Here is a 21,655-nt window from a genome sequence, read left to right as displayed (position 1 = left end):
AATTTCTCTCTGAATAGCCTCTTTCCATGGGTAGCCTTGGCATGATGATAGCTGTCTCCAGCTGACCAAAGCCCAGGTCAATTTAAGCAAAACATATAGGCATGTGCTACTGGTGACAATATTATCCCCCTCCACCATTTTTTTTAGGCACATGCATCATTCTCTTCAATCTGACTTTGTTGGTAATAACACAGTTCAGTCTATAACACAGTTGGGTTCAGTGGATCCCAACCATATATATTATAGCAGGGTCACACTGTAATTGCTAATAAGTCAAGTTCAACTGCAAACAACATAGACCCTGACCTGCCTTTGCATAATGCACGTGGAAGTCAGGGTCTGTGTTGTTTGTTCAGATAATTACTTCATAGTTCCATTTATCTTGGTAAAATTATGTATCATCTGTTTAAAAAGGGGAAGATTTCAGAAATTGCAAAATATGTTAAGAGTCAGTTTTATTGAAGGAGTAAAGTGATGTAGCTTGAGGAAAGGAAAACTTTTAAAAATTCTGTAAAAGAAAAAGGGGAAAATGGATTTCTTATTTCAGAAGGTCTAATTATTGTTGTGAAGAAGAGGCACTGTTGGCATTAGGCAAAAAAATACACGTTTCTTATTGCTCTGTTTTTAAAATTAGAGTAGGTAGGTTTGTTTTTTTAATTTAAATATATATATATATATATATATATATATATATATATATATATATATATATATATGTATGTATGTATATGTATGTGTGTGTGTGTGCTTAAAAAAAACGCAAACCTACCTACACTAATTGTAAAACCAAAGCAATAGGAAACACATTTTTCGCTTAATACCAATAACGATTAGTATAAATAATGTACCAAGCAGGCAGCCAAAACCAGGGTTGGTCGGCTGACTGGAAACACAGTTTGTTTGCCTTACATAACCTTTGTTAATTTATTCAATGGATATTTCAGTTTTTTTAGCACCTAAGTACAAATTATCAAGTAATCCATCGAAACTTTACCCATAGCACATCCTGTTATGATGTACTCTTACCATTCTTATATAAGGCAGCTGTATAGAACATTACAAGTGAATTGATCTACAAAGTTTGTTTTCAAATATCACACAAGTGGCCTATTTTATTGATGGCATTTAAGTACCTATTATATTTCGAACTATTTTATTGAGAAGTACAGCTTTAGCAGTTAACAAAAATCCTTTCTGAAAAGGGTGGCATCTATATTAATACTGTTAGGCTAAAAAAGCGTTATTGATGTTCTACACCATTCTGCTTTTTACTTTCATCCCTACAATAGAATGCAATAGAAAAGCTTATAGGATGGCATGTCCTTCTTAATCAGAAGTCCATTCTTTAATTAGTACAAGTTTGTTATCAACAGTACTCTGAAACTAATATGATTGCCATGAAACAACACACTTCTTCATTCAAGGTCTAATTCATCCAAAATGAAAATGATGCTTATCAGAGATCTAACATGGCTGCCATGGCAGTCATCTTGTAAATCCTGTTATTTCTAACTTCTTCTGACTGGATGGTTATATCAACATTTGGTTTTTGCTAAATGACTGGTATCTAGTTTGTTAATGAATATGGTGACAATCTGATGTCTGTTATAGCCACCATGAATGCCACCTTGAAAATCTTGTTATTATTACATTTTCTGAAGAGAAAGATCTATTAATATGGAGTTTTTACCAGAAGTATTCTAATCATGTCTAACTTGTGATTGGTTAAAATGGCAGCCAGCTTAAAAATCTTGATATCACTACTCATTCTGAATTGACCTTATGCAAGATGATAGATCACTCAGCCTACCAAATCATGTGACATGATCACCTGTTAACCTCCGACAAACCTGCAGAATTTGGCAAAGAAATAGGCTTCAGTTTAAGTGATATGTTTTGTATTATTCCTAAAAATGTAAAATTACAAAGTTGCATTAATTATACTGCAGTAGACAATATTTACATTTGTAGTTCAAGTTTGTATATTAATAACCTAAGTGTTTTATTTCAGTAAATAATAAAAATCAGTTTTAAAGCTTTTTGAGAACTTTTTCTTGTAAAATGAAATTTGCTTCAAAAGATGCTAATGTATTTAGTATATAATCTTATCCGTATTAATTTTATCTCACTAATGTTTATGCTGCCTTGGAAGTAAATGAACTAAGAATTAATAACAAAGTCGGAAATAATTATTGTTTAGGACATAATAACTTTAAAGTTCTGCTGTGTTCATCAAGATATCAACAAATCATTGCAAAATGTGTAAATACTTTTCATAATCAATTCATTATTGCCACAAGCAGCTTGTCGGAGGAAAATGGCAGATGAAAGAAATGCCTGGAGGTGTGTCTAATTTATTCTTGCTGATTGATTAATTGATCAGCATGATTGACAAGTTGCGATAATTCATTTGGAGGTCATGTCACTGTTTCTCAGTTGATATCATATCAGCATGGGGTTTTCACTAATTATGTCCAGTTGAACCTAAATGAAATTGGGACTGTTCTGATGTCTGATATGATCACCCTGGAATCCATCTTGAAAATCTTACCACTAATCCTCCTAAGTGGAAAGTCTTGTTGAACTGTGGGTTTCACCAGAAGACTAATTACGGTATCTAGTTTGTCCTAAAGGAAAATGGTGCAGGTCTGATCATAAATACGGCCATCATGACAGTCATTTTGGAAATCTTGTCACTATTTCTCCTAAACGGAAGTCATATTCACATGTGGATTTTACCTGTAGACTTTTTATGGTGGTTAGTTGGTCTTGATTGAAAATGATGTCACACTGACATCAGTATGGCCACTATGGCAGCCATCTTGAAAATCTTGGTATCACTACTACTCTAGAATCGATGGTCAAATTTATATATGGTTTTCACCAAAAGGCATATGAGCATCAGTTGATGATTATTATAAGCCCATTCTTATTAATGATTTTAAATTTAATTGGATCAGCATCCCTTGTGTTCCATTTTCACTGTGTGCAATTACGTGAATGGGAAATTCCTGAATTCTCATTACTGAATAATGAAGCTTTATTTTAAAGAATGGTTTAATGAACAAATTTATGTTAAATAAAATATTAATAGTAAACACTAGCCAAAGCTGAAGCAGAATTGATTTTCTTTCCTCAGCTAAATAGGGCTACAGTACAGAATTCAAAGACAGGGGCTTTAGAATATGCTAATTATAGAATCAGCAAAAGGTAAGATTTGTGGGTATTTACACCGGAATTTGAATGCCTTGTTTTTACCATATGTATGTATGTTTTGTACCATTAGAAAGCCATGTTTTCACAAGGAAGAATGAACTACATTTTATTACATATGACCATGTCAACAGATTTCATAAATTTATCATCTCTCTCCCACGCCCCATCTCTATTTTGAAGGAAAGCAGTGTACATAGTTTCCTTAATTCTTCACAAATGTTACACATGTGGGCTTTTATTGCTAGCATTTAAGAACCTATTATATAATAAAATATTTTATGAGAAATGCGGCCCTAATGATTTAGAAGAAAAATCCTTCCTGAAAATTGTGCCATCAGATGTCCAATATAGCACTCATCATAAAAATCTTGATATCACTTCTGAATCTGAAGTTGTATTGCTACATTTCAGTGGATAATCATGTCAGCATGGGGTTTTACTAGAAGAATTATATAAGTCTAGTTGGACCTAAATAAAATGGGACCAATCTGATGTCCAATATGGCCACCATGGCATCCATTTTGAAAATCTTTTCACTCATCTGCCTAACTTGAAAGACATGTTGAAATGTGAGTTTCATTAGAAGACTAATTATGACGCCCTGGTTTGACCTGTATGAAATGGTGCTGATCTGACCACAGATATGGCCATCATGGCACTCATCTTGGAAGCCTTGTCACTACTGCTTCTAAATGGAAGTCATATTCACACGTGGATTTTATCAGTAGACTTCTTATGGTGTCATGTTGGTCCTGAATGAAAAGGATGCTTCTCTGACATCTGGTGTGGTCACCATGACAGCCATCTTGGTATTACTACTCCTCCACAATTGATGGTCAGTAAGATCGTGTTTTCACCTAAAGACATATGAGAATTATGATAAGCCTTTTGTTTTACTGATAATTTTAAATTTAATTGGATCAGTAACCCTTGTGTTCCATTTTGACTGGGTACAGTTACATGAATGGGGAATTCCTGAATTCACCATTATTGGATAAGGAGCCTTTATAATAAAGGATGGTTCAGTTGAACTCTTCTCAGAAACAAATTTATATTAAATAAAGTATGAACAGTAAACAATACCCAAAGCTGAACAAAATTGATTTTCTTTCCTCAGTTAAATAGGTCTAAAGCACAGAATTTAAAGACAGGGGCTTTTGAATACAGTAAATATAGAATCAGCAAAAGGTAAGATTTGTGGGTACAAGAGTGTGTAAATCAGAATTTGTAGAAAGCCATGTTTTCACAAGGAAGAATGAACTAAATTTTGTTTCATATGACTATGTCAGCAAGTTTTATACCTTTGTTATCTCTTCCCCACTCTCTTTGTGCCTTTTTGACTAAAAAAAAGTGAAAATAGTATCTGTCCTCTATCTATTGTACTTTAATTTTTGTTCTATAACTTTAAAGTCATTTGTCTTGAAGGAATGAAACTTGTATTGTTACACATCATCAATAAAAGTGTTCCATACTATATTGAGGCTCTATCATCAAGATCATGGTGCAGTATTTACGGTTTACTTCTCTTTTATGCCTCCCTCATGTATCAAAGTTTTATCTTCAGTGTCAATGTTATTGATATGTCCCCCCCATATCTGCATTTTTCCGCTATTGCCCTTTGAGACGGGAAGCTATGATGGCTCAGTGGTTAGCATGCAGGACTCATGACCAAAAGACTGAGTGCTTGAATCCTACCTGGGTCAGCAAATTAACTGGGCACTAAATAACCTACTTGTGTTGCTGTGCCATAAAGCAGCAAACCAAACCATAGCCCTTTTAGATAGGGCAATGAAACTTCGTTAATTTCTATATCTGACGAGCAACTATATAGAACTGTCTTAAAGGTGTCAGATTTCATTATTGTGAACATTTTGGACCTCACCATGGTAGGTGGGGACCTAAGCATAGCTGAATCTGCCTGTTGTGCCCAGTTTTTATTTATAGTGCATCAATAATCAGTGACCCTTTGTAGCATTGAAAATGTATCATCGGAATAAAAGCTGTTCTTTACACTATATGATCTTCACGATTCAAGTCAAACCACTTACATGACATTGTTTTGGGAATGTTTCTTCACTATTAATAGCAATCTTTTGTGATCTAGATCTGCATTTCAGTCTGGCACGTGAAATTGAAGAAGTTGAAGAGACATTGTTTGTTTGAACATATTCTATGACACACTGATGGAAAATGTACATGTATAGGTTTTGCCAACATACAAGTATTGAATATTTCAATCTTTGACCTTTACTGTCAGAGGGAGCTGTTAATTTGGAGCCATTTGGAATCAAACTAGAGACCATGCTAGGGTGAATCAAATAATTTCACAGAAAGTTGGCAAAATCTGACTCCAAAATCCACTGAAATTCACACTCTAAATGTTCTGAAACTTGGCTTCAAATGAAGTCCACTTTTTAAGAGTTGGAGTCCAACGCAATTTAATTTTCTCACTAAACATTACATGCAAGCTAGCATTATTTATTTGTTCTTTATTGTTATAGTCAACAGGCAACTTTATATGTAACCACAAAGTTCTGATATTTTTGTGCTAATTGCCAAAATACTGAAGAAGAAGTTATGCAAAGCATAAAGAAATTCAACAAATTTAAAACAGACTAGATAAATCCATAAAATTGCCCACCATATAGCAAATCTGTAAAGTGAAAAAATCAGCAAATTCTGGGGAATATAACATCAGGTTAATCCAAATACATTTTTTTGTGAAAAAGTTTTATGTGGTCTTGCCACCGAAAAAGCTTTCCTAAAATATAAAAATTGGAATGTAATGGATGGGATTATCATCAGGAGTTGTCTTGTTGGGATAAATGCTGTATAATAACCATACCAGACTTGATGAATCAGTGTGGATCTTCATTAAGACAGGTGTTAAGGAAAATCTTTATATTTATCTACCTGGGAAAACATGGCTTGAACATGTGAATATTCAGAAAACACTAATACATACAGTCAGATCTTTAATTTTGTATGTCACCTCTTATTTTCTTGTCATTTGGAAATGTAAAAGGTGACGTTTTAAAAATGACATTCAAAGTACAAATCTAACTTTCATGCGGATATAAGGAAAAAAGCAGTTGATTTAATAGTTATGATGGTTTTTGAGAATATTTGGAAACACTAATTCAAAAAGATAAAAAAATTTAAATTTAGACATGCAAGTGCTAGCTGCTTAGTATCACCAGTGCAAAGCCTTTGGAGTCAAGCCTTCCAGTTTGTTATTCTTTCGAGAGAGCTATTGATGCAAATTGTTTTCTTAATATTCACTATTACCTCAGTATTATTTATATATCCCCAGGTGTATTGTATAATGAGTATTTTTTTTTTCTATATGTCTTTTTCTCCTCCTGTACAGTTAGGGAGAGCTACAGTACATAATGTTGTGACTGGCAAGCTGGAAACAGCTAATTACAGGATTAGCAAAAGGTATTTTACCTTTACTTTCCATATACCAATCTTGGGTCTATTGTGGGATTTGTAGTAATTACTGGGAAAAAATTGCACTGAAATTAAATCTATCATTCTTCATTTAAATCCATCCTATATTCAGAAAATTCCTCCATTGTTCTCAAATAAAGGAGGGAGTGGAATTTCCACACCTAAATTTTCAGTTATAGAATAGACCTTGCACTGTGGGTCTAGAAAATGGAAAAATCACATCTCCCTGATGGTACTGGTAAAACAATGTGAAGTGAGCAACTTTCATGGAGATTGGATAGACATTTTCAACGTTTTATGAAAGATTAATATTAGTTGTAGTAGTAGTTGTATTAATAGCATCAGTAATAGTTTTGCTCTCACCCATTATAACACATTTCAGGGTATAGCATGGTTCTGCTGTGGACTCCATACCCAAAATTATACCTATATATAACATTATGGGATACGAGAAAACAAGGTGAAACTTAGTCTTAAATGTTCATTTTCCTTTCAAAACACCTTTAATTAATAAATGTTGATAGTACTAGGCTATACTATGGCTTAGTATCTTATACCTTTCGTTATACATACATGCCAACCAATATGCTTTTGGTGTAATCATTACACTTTTTTCACTAAAATATGCCTTTCATTTCATGTAAATGTATTCAGATTGTGCGCTTTCGGTATATCGCCCTCCAAAAAATTAATAATTTGTTTTCTCATTTTTATTAACATCCCATTAACTCCACAGACCGTATTTTAGAAACGACGGCTTCTGTGTAACTGCAACTTAAAAGGATGTTCATCTGTAGACTTGCATGCACTTTCCTAACAGTATTATGTTCTATTTATAGCAGCTGCCCTATTTCCAAGAAACATGCTGGTTCTACTTTCAAACTTTTGACCTTGGTTTCTATTTATAGCAGCTCTGTGGCTTAGTTAGGAGAGAACAGACTGGTTTTCTAACTTGTAATTTTTGCTAAGATTTTTGTTCAAATTCATATCTGGTACAGAACCAGTCTGTATGGATTTGGTGCTAAAGTCAAGTCAGATTTATTCAGTCAGTGTGTGTGTTCGAGCAAAAATGTTTTTCAAATAATTTCACAGATGGATTTGGAAAAGACGAAAAATCGATTAAAAAATGAATACATGAATTACACAATACAACATTCCATTCTAGGGCAGCTTCACGCCCCTTGAAGGCTGTGTGAAAAAGATTTTAATATTGGTCATGGTGGTAAACAAAGAAACCTTGAATTAGCAAGTTCTACTAACTACACTACTAAGGTAACTTCTTTTTTACAGCAGGACTAAAATTATGGACATGAATTTTATCAATGCAGAGGTGTTATGTACCGAGTTCTTAATAGAACACAGACTACCCCTAGCGGTAGAAGACTACATTGGTCTTTTGTTCAAACAGATGTTTTCTGATTCCAAAATTGCAGAAAATATGAATGTGCAAGAACAAAATAATCTAATATTGTTAGGTGTTTAGAAGAAGATACTTCACTTAAAATTGCAGAAGTCATGAAAATTGGGCCGTTTAGTATTGCAACAGACAGGAGTAGTGATTATGATGACAAAAAGTTGTACCCAGTCTGTGTAAGGGACTTTGGCAACGAAAAGGGCAAAGTCAGAGTGCTCTTCTTTCATTACCAGAATTAATGGCAGATTCCACTGGAGAAAACATTTTTTTATTTGCTTTGAAAAAATATAAGTTGGCAGAACTGAATGAGCTTTTCAGCTGATACTGCATCAGTGATGACTGGAATTCATAAAGGAGTTGCATTCTTTATTTTGAAAAATGTCTCCATCATTGTTCATATCAGGTTGTCTCTGTCATATGATGGACCATGCTGCAGGAAAGGCTGCTGAAAAATTAGAACTCCTGAAGTATCAAGTTGGCACTTTATCTGACAATGTACTTCATGCAGACAGAGTTGATTTTTTTCATCTTATTTCCCAGCTAAAAGACCCAATAACTGGAAGATACAGATTTCCTCTTCTTTGTCAGGTTATGAAAGGAATATTGGTTCTTGACTGTGAGAATGTTCAGTATTGTTAACAAAAATTAAACTGAATTCAGATCCATGCTCTGTAACCCAGCACTTAGTGCTCTACTGGTATGTAAAACATTCATAGTCTCAACTGGTACATAGTGTTTTGAAATGCAGTATGATAGTCTGTTGCTTTTTAAAGCGCAGTGTTATATACAAAAACTTCAAGCAGTAATTGATGTTACAAGTCCAGAGGGATAAATAAATCTTTTTGTACATATGCTCATGAAATTTTTATCATGTTATATGAGGATTACTCTTTTTCTGCTTGGATTACTCATTTTATCCACTTGGATTACACTTTTTCCTCACCAGAGGTTGGCATGTACGGTTACATACTGTGATTCTGGACATGTTGCAGTTCTTAATATAATTTGGGTCAGTATAAAACATAAATGGGGCAGGTGGTTATGGACCCTGATTACCATGTTATAATGTTGGAGACTGTAGTAGTTGTATACAGGTTTTGATCTTTCTATGATTAAGATATAAAAGAAACATTGATCTTTAGTTAAAGTTTCATCATAAATAAATAGGGAATATTCGCTTGAAATGAATGAATAACATATAATTTTCACTGAATGGGTGAAAGCTCAGTATTTTCGCTCATTTTTCACCCATGAGATGAAATGTATCTACTATTGACATAGGGCAAGCAAATTTTCTTATTTTGTGATCAGACCTATTGCCTAGCAATATTATAGATTCAAATAGCAGATTTCATACCATAACTCATGTAATAATATCAGTGGTTAACCGTTTATGTTCTGTTGTTTTACACCCAGAAAATATTAGTAGTAACATAATTTTCCTTCTTAATTTAAAGTAAAACAACACATCAGCAAAAAAGTGAAGAGAAAGGTATGTGTACATCATCAAGTTTGAATTTGGGTTGTCTGCATGCAAGGCAGCCATACTTACCACTAGATGACCCGAAACATCTAAAAATAGGTTAAAAATATACCAAATGATAAATTATTTATACACAACATTCACTTTAACTAGCCTGCAGCACATGTTTAACTTTTGCTGAAAGGTCATAAAGTCAAGCCCACAATTTAGAATGTAGAATTCTTCTTTCAAAATTTGTAAAGCGCTATTGATTTGACCTTTTCCTGATGCAACATGTTCTTCAGTTTAATCTCCTCTGACATTTTTTAGTCATATAACTTCCACGAGTCACATCGATAAAGCCCGTCTCAGTTTATATTTGGTTGTTTTTTATCAGTATAGACTGGTCTGCTACTTAAGTGTGTATCAAACTATAATGAATCTTGTTTCAAATTCAAGAAACCAGTATGTTTTCTTAGAAATGTGTCGTGTATAGTTACTATAAATAGAAAATAAGGAAACTGTTCACTGTTCATAGCCAGTGGTCGCACATGTAGAAGATATAAGATCAGTAGAGGCAGCTCTACAATGGATCAGTGTCACATGACACGAGCATCGGAACTATACTTGTTATTCTGTGTCTCGCTTGCTTCTGACTTCGCCAGATATAATCTTTGATCTGAACATGGAAACGTTTTTTATTTTACTTTTACATTAATTAAATGGGTGCACTATAGCCATTTTTTTACCCGGGTAATTATGAATGGGCGAGTACCATGGTACCCGTTGACATCTTTATTGGATATGGTTTTCTATTGGAAAGAAATTTAATTGACATCATGATGAAAGCAACTTATTTTTTTTGGGCAGTTCAAACTTTCAAGAGTTATTGACTGTTTTAAAACTTAAACTGTAATCCAAATTGTGCAGTAACAAAAATGAACAGTTGCATTATTAAATTGCTGTTAACATTTCCAGTATTATTATTTTCTTGTTGGTTTTCATTTTCCATTCAAAGAGCTTTTGTTAGATTATTGGCATTGTTGTAAACAAAAAAATTAAATTACCATTGCATTAGGAAAGGATTGATAATGGGATCACACATAAATTAATAAAAAGAGAACTTAAAGAATTATATCAACATTGGCTTGTCATGTTTTAAAATATTGTAGGATATATTTATGGAAATGAAGCTGAATATATTCTTATATGGATCTCTACAAGTTTCATTTAAATCTTGTTTTCTAAGCAACATTGGTGTGATCACATTGTTAGAATTGCAGTGGAACCTGTGAAGTCTTGGTAATGAAGTGGGACCAAAACTGTATGCCCAATTAACCAGTGACTCAGAATACCAGTAGTCATTGTGAAAACCTGATAGGCAGTCTAAGGTGGGCTGAATAATATGGTTTCCATTGTGGGAAAGGGATCCAGAAAACTTGGGGACGGTTTGAGACAGGTTCTAGTGTATTATATATTTTTAATTTAGTGACAATAGCCCTAGAATACAGAATGGCAATTCATAGATTTTATTGCTGTTTAATCTTGATGTTATATTATGTGCAGTGCCTGGCTGAGAAGTGAGGATCATCCTGTAATAGACAGATTCAACAAAAGAATACAGGCCATAACAGGTCTAGATGTGGAAACGGCTGAAGAGTTACAGGTATTACCATACACTCATTAGATGTGTCTGACTTTTATCATTCCCTCTTCTATAATACAGTGATTTCACCAGTCAGTAGAAAACACAAGAAAAGAAGAATTGGATGTCATGATTTGTCAGAACATAGTCACTATGGCACAGTATCCCTGCCTCATTGACAGAAATAGTTTGCATCATTTTGAAAGGACTAATCCACAGTATCATGTTCCTTGCAGCTCCGACTCTTGTAATATATCACAGCTGTAATACTGCTTTTATTACTGGGCCATCTAAACCGTAGTCCACAAGTCTCTGCAGATTACTTTATGACAACATTGACTGGATCCTTCTTTTGTTCCCCTGGCATGCATTAAACTCCAAATCAGGAATTATTGGTTTGGTTTTGTGTGGTTTACTGCCATTTTTCATCATCTGATAGGCTATACATGGTGGCTAATATATTTGGTGGAGGAAGACCACAGGAAGAATCATTGACACATGGAAAGTTACTGCTAAGCTTTCTCAAATAAACACATTGGTTGAGCTGAAACTTGAATTTGCACTGATAAAGAGATGTATGAGGAATCTGTGAAGGCAAGTGCCTTAGACCATTTGGCCAGGGACCCCAATCATCAGTGAAAAACAAAGAACCAAGCTTACATCATTGCGGCATTTGCTCGTGTTGCTTCCTTACATCGTTTAGCCTTGTGTTCCATATATGCCAGTAAAGAATCCTGGGAGACTTCAGCTACATTTTCCACAAAATATTCACAATCTGAAGAAAGTCCATAGTGGGATAAAGGTTGAAAAAATGCCTATTGGTTAATTTTTGGGAAATACCCACCCGACCCCCCAGTGCCTGGTTCAGGTTTCTCAAAGGTGGCTTAAACTTTAGTATGAGAAATATTATTTATGTTATGAGATTCTGCTTCATAATAGCTACTTTAAAAATAAATTGATTCATTTTATTGGGGGAAAAACTATGTTGAAGTTAATCTTCCAAGTGTATTTTCAGATGTGCTTGTGTAACTGTATGATCTGTAGGCCTTTTTACATTATTAGTAACAGAAGATTATGCATGAAATAGTTGCTTAAAACCTCCACATAGATTGGTGACTTTTGTTGAAACCTTTAGATGCAAAGTGAGTTTTTTGCCTTCAGTATGTTTTCAAGTAAAGTTCTGTGGCTTAAGGAACTATTTTGCCCTTTTTCCCTGGTATCATGACCCATGCCTGTCTAAAGATTTGTAATTTAAGATAGATTTCACTGTATTGAAATAAACATTGAAAATGAACAGTTTGCACAAATGTTACTATATTTGTCATATGATGGGGGGCATTTGTAATTGCCTTGTTTAAACTTTGTAGAGCACTATCTGTTAGTCATTCAATTTGAAAATCCAATGGACCAGCCTCAATCTATTATTATTACATGAATCATAATGTAATTACACCTAGGTTGCTGTGCTTGTCTGACTTGGATTCTGCATAATTCACTGAGGGTCTAGTTAGGGTTACTGTGTAATATATACAAATTGAAGTTGGTATAACTTCAGTATCATGCATCTAATAATTGTGAAATTTTCACTGGAAAAATTACATTCTAATAAAGCTATAAAATTTTCAACAGAAAATCTTTGTATAGAAACTGTTATAATAATAAGTAGGCATTGTCTGTCTCTGATCAAAATCTTTGTCAGGTTATTTTCCAGACCTGGTCTGAGGCTTGCCATGTTTAAGTATAGATTTAAAATGTGCTTTTCACAAATAATTAGTACTTTGAAGATTTTAAGTGAAATTTCTGGAAAAGCAAAATAATTTGATGTAATTGAAAAAAATGACCTATGAACAATGGCAAATTTTAAAAATTTATTTACTTAACACCTGACAACATTTTCTTCCATGAGATGCTTGCTCGAACTTTTGTCTGAATATTCATCTTTTATATTTACAATTTTGCAGATTGCAAATTATGGAATTGCAGGTCATTATGAACCACACTTTGATTTTGCAAGGGTCAGTATACCACTTTATTATTTAACAAGTTAGGATTATGTACATGTATTCTTAATTTGAGTAATATTTTGTTGTTGAGTTTAATTATAGTGGCGTGCACACAATTGTGCATGTGCCACTTTTTTCTGACTGCACTGCAGCCTGCTAGTTGTTCCTGGGGAAGGGAATGGTGCCACCTCCCCCAGGCTTTTATGGATTCAAGGAGTAATATTTGTGTTTGGAAGATATATAACTTTTACGGCTACTTAATCTTTCTTTTGTTTGAAAATAAAATTTTCCTTTAAATTCTTGATATTTGAAAAACTTAAGCATTCAGAATCATAGAAAACAATTTGTTACTTTTTTTAATCAAACTATAACTGAAACACAGACTGTTGCATTTTGAGTGTGGGCTCGCATTTTTTTGTCCATTGTTCCCTTAGTCCTGACTTTGTGTACCCTCCTGGGCACTCGTTTCTTGGCAGGAAAAAAACCCACAAAAATAAACAAAAACATGTCTGCAACTTTTCATTAGTGGATCTTCAATCATGTCTTTCTTGGTGCTAGCAATAGCCAACATTGTGAAAGGTGATAAAAACTGTAGCATGGCAATGACTATTTAGTTTAAGACAATGCATCTAGCAATTAAAACATTCAAGGTTTGTAATAGTTGGCTAAGTTGAAATCTAAAGTTTTGAATGTATTTTCAAGGCTAATGTCACACCAAAAGCAAAGAATTTATTTTGAAGATAAAAAATGACAAAGAGAATCACTTTTTGCCAACAGACAGTTTATCATTTAATTAACGATTTCTTACTTTGGAAAGAAAAGTTAATCAGAAAACATTGGTATTTAGTATAAAAAAACTGGTAAATAAGAAGTCTACATTCAGGTTAAATGGGAGTACGATCCAGAATAGAAAATTCCATGTTACAGCTCATTTCAGGTTCACCAGATATTTAAATATGTTAACGTTTTCATGAGTTAATTGAGCACCAGCTAAAATGTTTATTGCAATAGTCTTAAGTGTCCAAGTAAAATGTGACATTTCCTTGTAAACCACAAAAAGTTATGGTTGCAGAACTGTAAAAGCAAACTAGATTAACTCATTTTTGTTGCACCATTATTGTATTATATTCTATTCTTGTTCTAGTTAATCTAAAATGTCATGCCCCCTCCCCTCCAAACTTGGGAGGGGGGATCTGGAGTCACATCGTCCCATTCCTTTGGGATCCTATGTGCAACACTGGAATATGTATTTATGTGTGTGTGTGTGTGTGTGTATATATATATATATATATATATATATATATATATATATATATATATATATATATATATATATATATATATATATATATATAATTTACCCATTTTACAAACAATAATGATATGGCCTTTACCATATCCTACACACAAATCATGTATAGGAATTTTAAATTCATTCAAAACATCTACATGGTGGTCATTTTGGTTGTAGAAATACAAATATGCATTGATATTGTTGCAATTTAATTGTATCCACTGATTAATGGTAAATTTTGAGGTTTGTTACTTACTGGACCTAGATGTTCGGTACTAACTGCATGTCCTTCACATCACACCATTTTGATTCAGTGAGAATGACTAACTCTTGGTCACATTTTTGTCATTTTCATTAAGCCCTTGTTAGTGGAAGGTGAGATGTTGAAGTCACTTTTGCAGTATCATCGTCAGCTGATCAAGGTTTCGGTTAAGATCTTTGACTTACATGCATTTTCTAATCCCCTTGATAGATTCTGATCATACTTGACATTAATCATTACAAAGCTAAGACAGTTCATTCTATGACATGCTCGCTCACCTCTTTTATGTTGGGGTCATGGTCACAGTCTTAGAAAGTTTGTGTCAAGATTTTAGTTAAAGTATTTTCATTTGCTTATATTTACTAAACCTATTGATGGATTTAATTAATTGTTGTGATGAATCATTATGAGACCAAGACAATTCCTTCTGCACCATGTTCTCTCAGCCCTTAGTCCTTGTAATCAAAGGTCTTGTGTTTCATAGCAGTGCGGATACTTCCCTGAGCTTCTTGTTCTTTCGATAACATTTGTTGTTGTTGTTGTTTTAGGGTTTAACGCCATTTTTCAGCACAAGATAGGCTATACATGGCAGCCAGTATAACTGGTGGAGGAAGAACCTGGAAAACCCAGGGAAGAACCATCGACCCACAAGAAGCTACTGGCAGGCTTTCCCATGTACCCACGCTAGCTGAGCCCTGGACTCGAACCCACACTGACAGAGGTGAGGTGGCAGTGATCCGGAACGGTGAGCGCTTTAGACCACTCGGCCACTCGGGGCCCCCTGATAACATTTGTATTCATATAGAATTACATTTCAAATAATGTGTAGCAGCGTGTGAAACTCACCCATAGATCATACAAGCCCACTGGACATTGATTACAATACTTTTCATGTGTTAGTCAATACTGTTTTTCAATCTGGACATATACTTTACTGTGGCAGTCTACTCATTGCATAACTTCTAAAACTGCACCATAACTATTTTTGCCACATAGAAGAGTATTCACTGTTTAGTACATGGGTACCTTACAAGATTTACTCTAATGGCAGGTGATATACAATACAGTAGATGAGAGAAGCATCAATGTTGTTGTCAGTGGAGATGTTTTGTCTTGGAAGATATACGTTATTTACATAATTCTTCAGACTGCTCCAGTGGTCTAGTGGTTAGAGTGTCCACCTCGGAAGCGGGAGGTCATGGGTTAGAACCCCAGTCAAGTCATACCAAAGACTTACAAAAATGGTACATACAGCTGCCTTGCTTGATGCTCAGCATTATGAGGTTAGTGTTAGGACTGGTTGGCCTGGTGTCAGGATAATGGGACTGGGTGGGACATCATGCTACATGTCTGCAGCATGATGCCCCAGTGCTAGACATCACTATAAACTGCCACACTGCAGACATCACAGCAATATGACTGAAAAGTTGCTAAAGCTACGTTAAAAATCCTAATCACACAAACACACATATACACACATAATTCTTCATAATCTTTTCTGATTTAGTCATAATCAATTCCTTTGCTAATCTCTCCCCAAGCACTAGATTATTATATTAATAGCTATAAGAACAGTTTTGCAAGTGTTTGTCCTCATGTGTTACGGAATATTTGAAATAATAACAAGCAGAAGTCTCCTACAAAGCAACATTATCTCTTGTTTTTCTCAGTTATCGCTACCTATTCTTTACACAGTTACACACATGTATACATTTCCCAAAATCTCCCCCAAGCCTTACAGCTAGGGTATGGATTGAGATTACAAAACATGGTGAACATTTGTAGACCATCACCAATTGTATCGCAAAGTTGGAGGTCTCTCTTTTAAACATTGTAAAGGGGGTGGTGGTACATGACATCAATAATAAAATATCACCAGTGTTTGGATATTATTCCATTTATTCCCAATGACAGAATGATGAATCATTGGGGAGGGTTGGCATGAATATAATTAAGGTATATGTACCACTGACCTTCAAGACACGTCAAATGTTTTTACTGTTTTCAGTAATGCCAGCAATTTGGTCTTGTCCAGAAATGCATTATTTTCTGTTTGTTGTATTAATATTGGCCATGTAAATAGTCTTCTGAAGTCTCAGTTTTGATAAATGTGAATCTGTACTGTTTTCCAACCAATTGGTTTGTATTTTCATAGGGTTTTATTCATTACAAAACCTGCTCTGTACCAAATAATAACAATGTATTACTGATGTTCAGTTTCTTTTCAATTTTACATCAAAACATGTTGGCCAGTGGTAAATTGAATTGTGTTTATACAAAACCAGTCAAATGAGGAAAGCATTATTGAATAATTGTATCGCAAAGTTTTGATTGAAGACCTTTTCATTCAAATGGCATTTTCACACACAAAAGCAAACTATGAAAATTCTATAGGCTTTATTAAAGATAACAATTAACTCTGTTTAAATCATAATTGTATTGCAAGTACACCAAACAATAGTTATCAATACTTTATCAGACATAGCAAAGTTTCAAGGGTGGGATTTGATGATTCCACAGATGATGCTCTCTATTTAAGATTAAAAAATTGGTCTCTTTGACTTGCATATGAATGAAAAATTAACTCATTCAATTTGTACTTCTTCACATGGACCAAAACCTGAAAAATACAGTAGTCTGGCTTTACTCCAGTTGAGTTTCATTCAGTTATCATCTTCTCTTTAGCCTCAATCCAGCATTATTCATTCATGATTTTTCATATTTCTCTGCACACACAGAGACGAACTTTAAGTGACTATGAGAAGAAGTTTGGAAATAGGATTGCCACATTCCTTGTTTATGTAAGTGTCTATGCAGATTTTTTGCCACACTCAAAATGGTGAGAAATGACTTGCTGTGGAGCGGTGCATGATTTGTGATATCTAGTTTCAGGTTTACCCTCAAGATAATATGCAGTGACCATCTTTGTAGTCATACGTTATTTATTGTCATTTTTTATTTATGCGTATTGCTAGCTGAGCATATCATGTTGACACCCATCTGTCCATCAACCTGTCGATTGTTCTGACTTTTGGTTTCTATACAGTTATATTGCTGCTAGGTCACATACCTTTATCAGTTTCTACTTATAGCTTTGACATGGGTTACATAATAAACCTATTGATTTTGAGGTCAAAAGGTCAGAAGTCACAGTTGCTGTAACTAAGAGATAGAGTTGGTGTCTAGACATTAACTTTATTTCTAGCCCAAGGAACAATGCCAAACTTGTATACGAGTTGAATTTGAGTAAGAGGAAAGCAATATCAGTTTCTGGGTCAAAAGATGAAAGTTCAAGGTCACTGGTAACAAACCTCAGCCATGATTTGTTGATGGTTTGAAATTTTTTTGAGAAAGGAGTTAATTGATTTGAGGGTTAAAGTCAGAGAACAAAGTCACAATGACTCCTGGTAATGATGATTTATGCCCAATAACTTTGATCATAGATAGCTTGAGTTTGAGATTTAAATAATTTAAAATTTAAAAAAAAAACTGTTTTGGGTACAGAAGATTGGTGGTTCGTGCATAGTAAGTAGTGTTCCAAACTACATACCTTGGCAAAACTGGATTGCTTGCAGTTGAGGCAAAAACGAAGCAATCTGACTTTGAGTCAAAGGTCAATCATCAGTGCCACTGGTACAAATAAAGAGAAGATTGTATAAAATACATGTAACTTCATTTACACAGCACATAATGTACAACACTCTGAGATGTATTGCTTACATAGAAGAAAATAAACTACAGCTGTTGGGTTAGACCACTTAGAGGTGAAGGTCACAGTGATCCAAATAAAGACAAATGTCCAGAGTAGGATGTGCCCAACTATATAATATGACTATGTTGTGTACCACAATCATGCCCTGTGCCTCATGGTGAAGGTGACAGCAAGGGAGAATATAATTCTCTGAGTCACTTGACAAGGGAAAATGTAGATCAGACTGCAATATATATTTTGAACCAGTGTAGATATTTGAAGGAAGCTTTGCCCAATTATATCATGGCAAGTTGGTATGCTGTGTACCATAGCCACAGTCCCTGCCTCAAAGTGAGTCATGACAAGGGATTAAAAACTTTATAACCACTTAAGATATTTTACTTTTTTCCCCAGGTATATATCATGACTAGACAGTGTGTTGCATACTACAACCATTACCCACCCAGCCCCAATCAAGGTGAAGGTCAAGTATAGGGATATACGGTTAAATATCATGTACACCATCTACCTCAAGGTCAAGGTTATAGCAAGGGAAGCTATAATTGACATTTAAACTTATCTGGAGTATAACTTTTGATATATTGAAGATACTTTAATGCAACTTTTCCGAGATATATATGTGATAAATAGCTGATGTGTTGCCTACCACAACCATGCATCCTGCCTCAAGGTTTAAGGTCACAGCATGGGAAAATGCAATTTTGTGACTTGGATTCTTGTCTGCATTATAACTGTTTAACCACTGAAGGTATTTAATGGAACTCCACCCATTTATGTAACATGTGTAGCTGATGTGTTCCATATCCTAGCATGCTCTCTGCTTTAGGATCAAGGTTACAGAATATGTTACTCAGACTTGTATCCTTGACTGGAGTATAACCTTTGAACCAATGAAAATACTTTGATAAAATTTCAACCAGATATGTTTCATGACCAGACCATATTTATGCCTCTTGCTTCAAGGTCAAAATCTTGTCAGGAGAAATAGTTAATCTTTATTCATGTATGGGTTAAACATTAATGGAAATGGTCATGAGGTATGCATTTTATATGCTGTTTATGTGCTGCTGGTATCACACTAACAGTGTATTTAACACTAACTTTAAATAATGCAGTTTTGATAGCTTACCACAAATCCTTAATGATCCTTGGGTCAGAAACAGAAATTTGTTGTCTTCTTCTAAGACTGCATATTTATAACATTTAGTCAAATAATAGAGAAAAATGTCACTTTAACTTTAAAAAATGCATTTTTTAAAATATGACCCATGACCTCTTCTCATGAACCCTGGGGGCAGAGTAAAAAATAGTATTCATTTCCACTTATTATCATATGGGCAAGATAACTAGATAACTACCGAATTTGGTGAATCTATCATTTATTTCAGAGGAGACAGAATTATGGATGGACAGACAAACTGATAGATGTAGACAGAGAATATCATAATATCAATAGCACTAAAACAATGGGACAACAAGTCATATATTACCAAATAGATTACTTTGACATTATTATCATCTTATATGATGATTCTGCTTGGTTGTCTTTTAACATACCAAATAATTTGACTTCATTTAGAACATAATATTATCATAGGTCTTCATTTTGTATGTATGATTGTACTGGATGGTCACTGTTTTGTGGAAATGGAATCTTACTTTATAAACCCATACAACAATCTGAAATTTCAAAAAACATTTGTTATGGTCAAATAATGTTTCTGATACAATGGTCACATAATTAAGGGGTGGATTTTCTTGATTAACGAAATTGTTAGTAATGCTATTCAGTATTGACACCAATATCATAAAATATGAAGGAACATTTTGAAATTTCAGAAATGTTCATATTTAATGAAAATGGCAAAACTCATTGATCTTGTTTTCTGCTTTATTCACCTCTTATAATGAAGCATTCCAAGTCCAAATGAACATCATCCTGGGTAGATGTGAAAATCAGCTCAAGTAATTTATGTGCCAAAAAAAAAAATAAGCAGTAGGCTTTTATGAAAAAGAATTTTATATTTAGAGACAACTGTTGAATATGATCCTTTGATCAGATTTTCATATAAGAAGGAATTGCTTATTTGCATCGACATTCAAGTTAATACCAAGTCTTTTATTGCTGCTAATAATTATGAATGAAAATGAACCTCAAGAAGTCATGTTTTTTATATATAAAAATACAGGCCTTTAAAATACATTCCCATAAATATACTAAACTAATTATTCATGAGGTCCAATTTTGTTTTGGAAACACATTATACCTGATTACTGTTCAGATTGAAGAAGTGCATTGTGGTATGTAGTCATGTATAATTGACAGCTAACTATGAAAGCATAGAATGAGATATCAGATTAGATGAATTTATGTTATCAGACTGAGATGTAGTCTCAGATTAAGATTTTGCATAGACTTAGATGTTGCATCAGATACCTGCAGACCAGTCTATGCTGATCGCTTGCTTTCATTGGTAACATCTTCTGGTCCATAGTGAAATAATAAATAACATACCTGGATCAAAATTTTTCATATCAGATATTACATTTATCTACTGCATTGCATCTACTGAATTTCAGGGTTTCTAAATGTCAGATAATTTTAAAATAATTCCTATGGATCCTTCCCAGATGGTTCATCTGATTTATTCAAAATATATATGTTGCTTTTTGATTTTGGAAATGTGATATCTCTTCAAACTGAAAATAAATTGCATCCATTAACAGTAGGTTTACAGTCTGAAAGAACTTGTTGTTATTCATCCTCCTGAATCAGGTGTAAAGTTGATGTACACTTCCACAGTCAGATATTGAAGTCTTAGGAGAATGGATAAAACATAACCAATATGACCACTATGGTAGATATTTTTTATAAATTATTTGGTTTTATTAATTAGTATTATATTACCTGCTATTATTGCATTGCTGTCTCTTTTCCAGGAAGTAGTATATCTTGTCCAAGAACATTATTCCCTACTTGAATTAGTAAGTGAAAATCTAAAATGAAAAAAAAAACAAGACAAGCAGTCTAAGACCTTAGATAATTTAATCAGAGTATCTTGTTTTTCTTCAACTGCGTGCATTTGTACTGCTGTCTCTAGTATGTACACCACTCAGTTTAGGCTTTCTACAGTCAATTGTATCCTGTTTGCGTTGTTTGTTCATTTTCTTCCCAATCCTTGCTTAAATTTTGT

At 34.0% G+C, this 21,655-nt stretch overlaps 1 protein-coding gene across 1 annotated transcript in view; it reads left to right on the top strand.

The window, feature by feature from the left end:
* LOC149803236 (prolyl 4-hydroxylase subunit alpha-1-like) overlaps positions 1-21,655 on the top strand; it is a 69,248-nt gene that overhangs the window by 28,431 nt on the left and 19,162 nt on the right. Inside the window, 3 exon segments of the mRNA XM_089952878.1 lie at positions 6,587-6,657; positions 11,112-11,211; positions 13,152-13,205. Of these exon segments, the coding sequence (XP_089809004.1) occupies positions 6,587-6,657; positions 11,112-11,211; positions 13,152-13,205 (225 nt within the window).

The sequence above is a fragment of the Sinohyriopsis cumingii genome, chromosome 3 (assembly GCF_028554795.1).
Source record: "Sinohyriopsis cumingii isolate HCF-2022 chromosome 3, ASM2855479v2, whole genome shotgun sequence".
Classification (NCBI taxonomy): Eukaryota; Metazoa; Mollusca; class Bivalvia; order Unionida; family Unionidae; genus Sinohyriopsis; species Sinohyriopsis cumingii.
The sequence above is the reverse complement of the archived record's forward strand: the minus strand, read 5'-3'. Positions and strand labels throughout refer to the sequence as shown.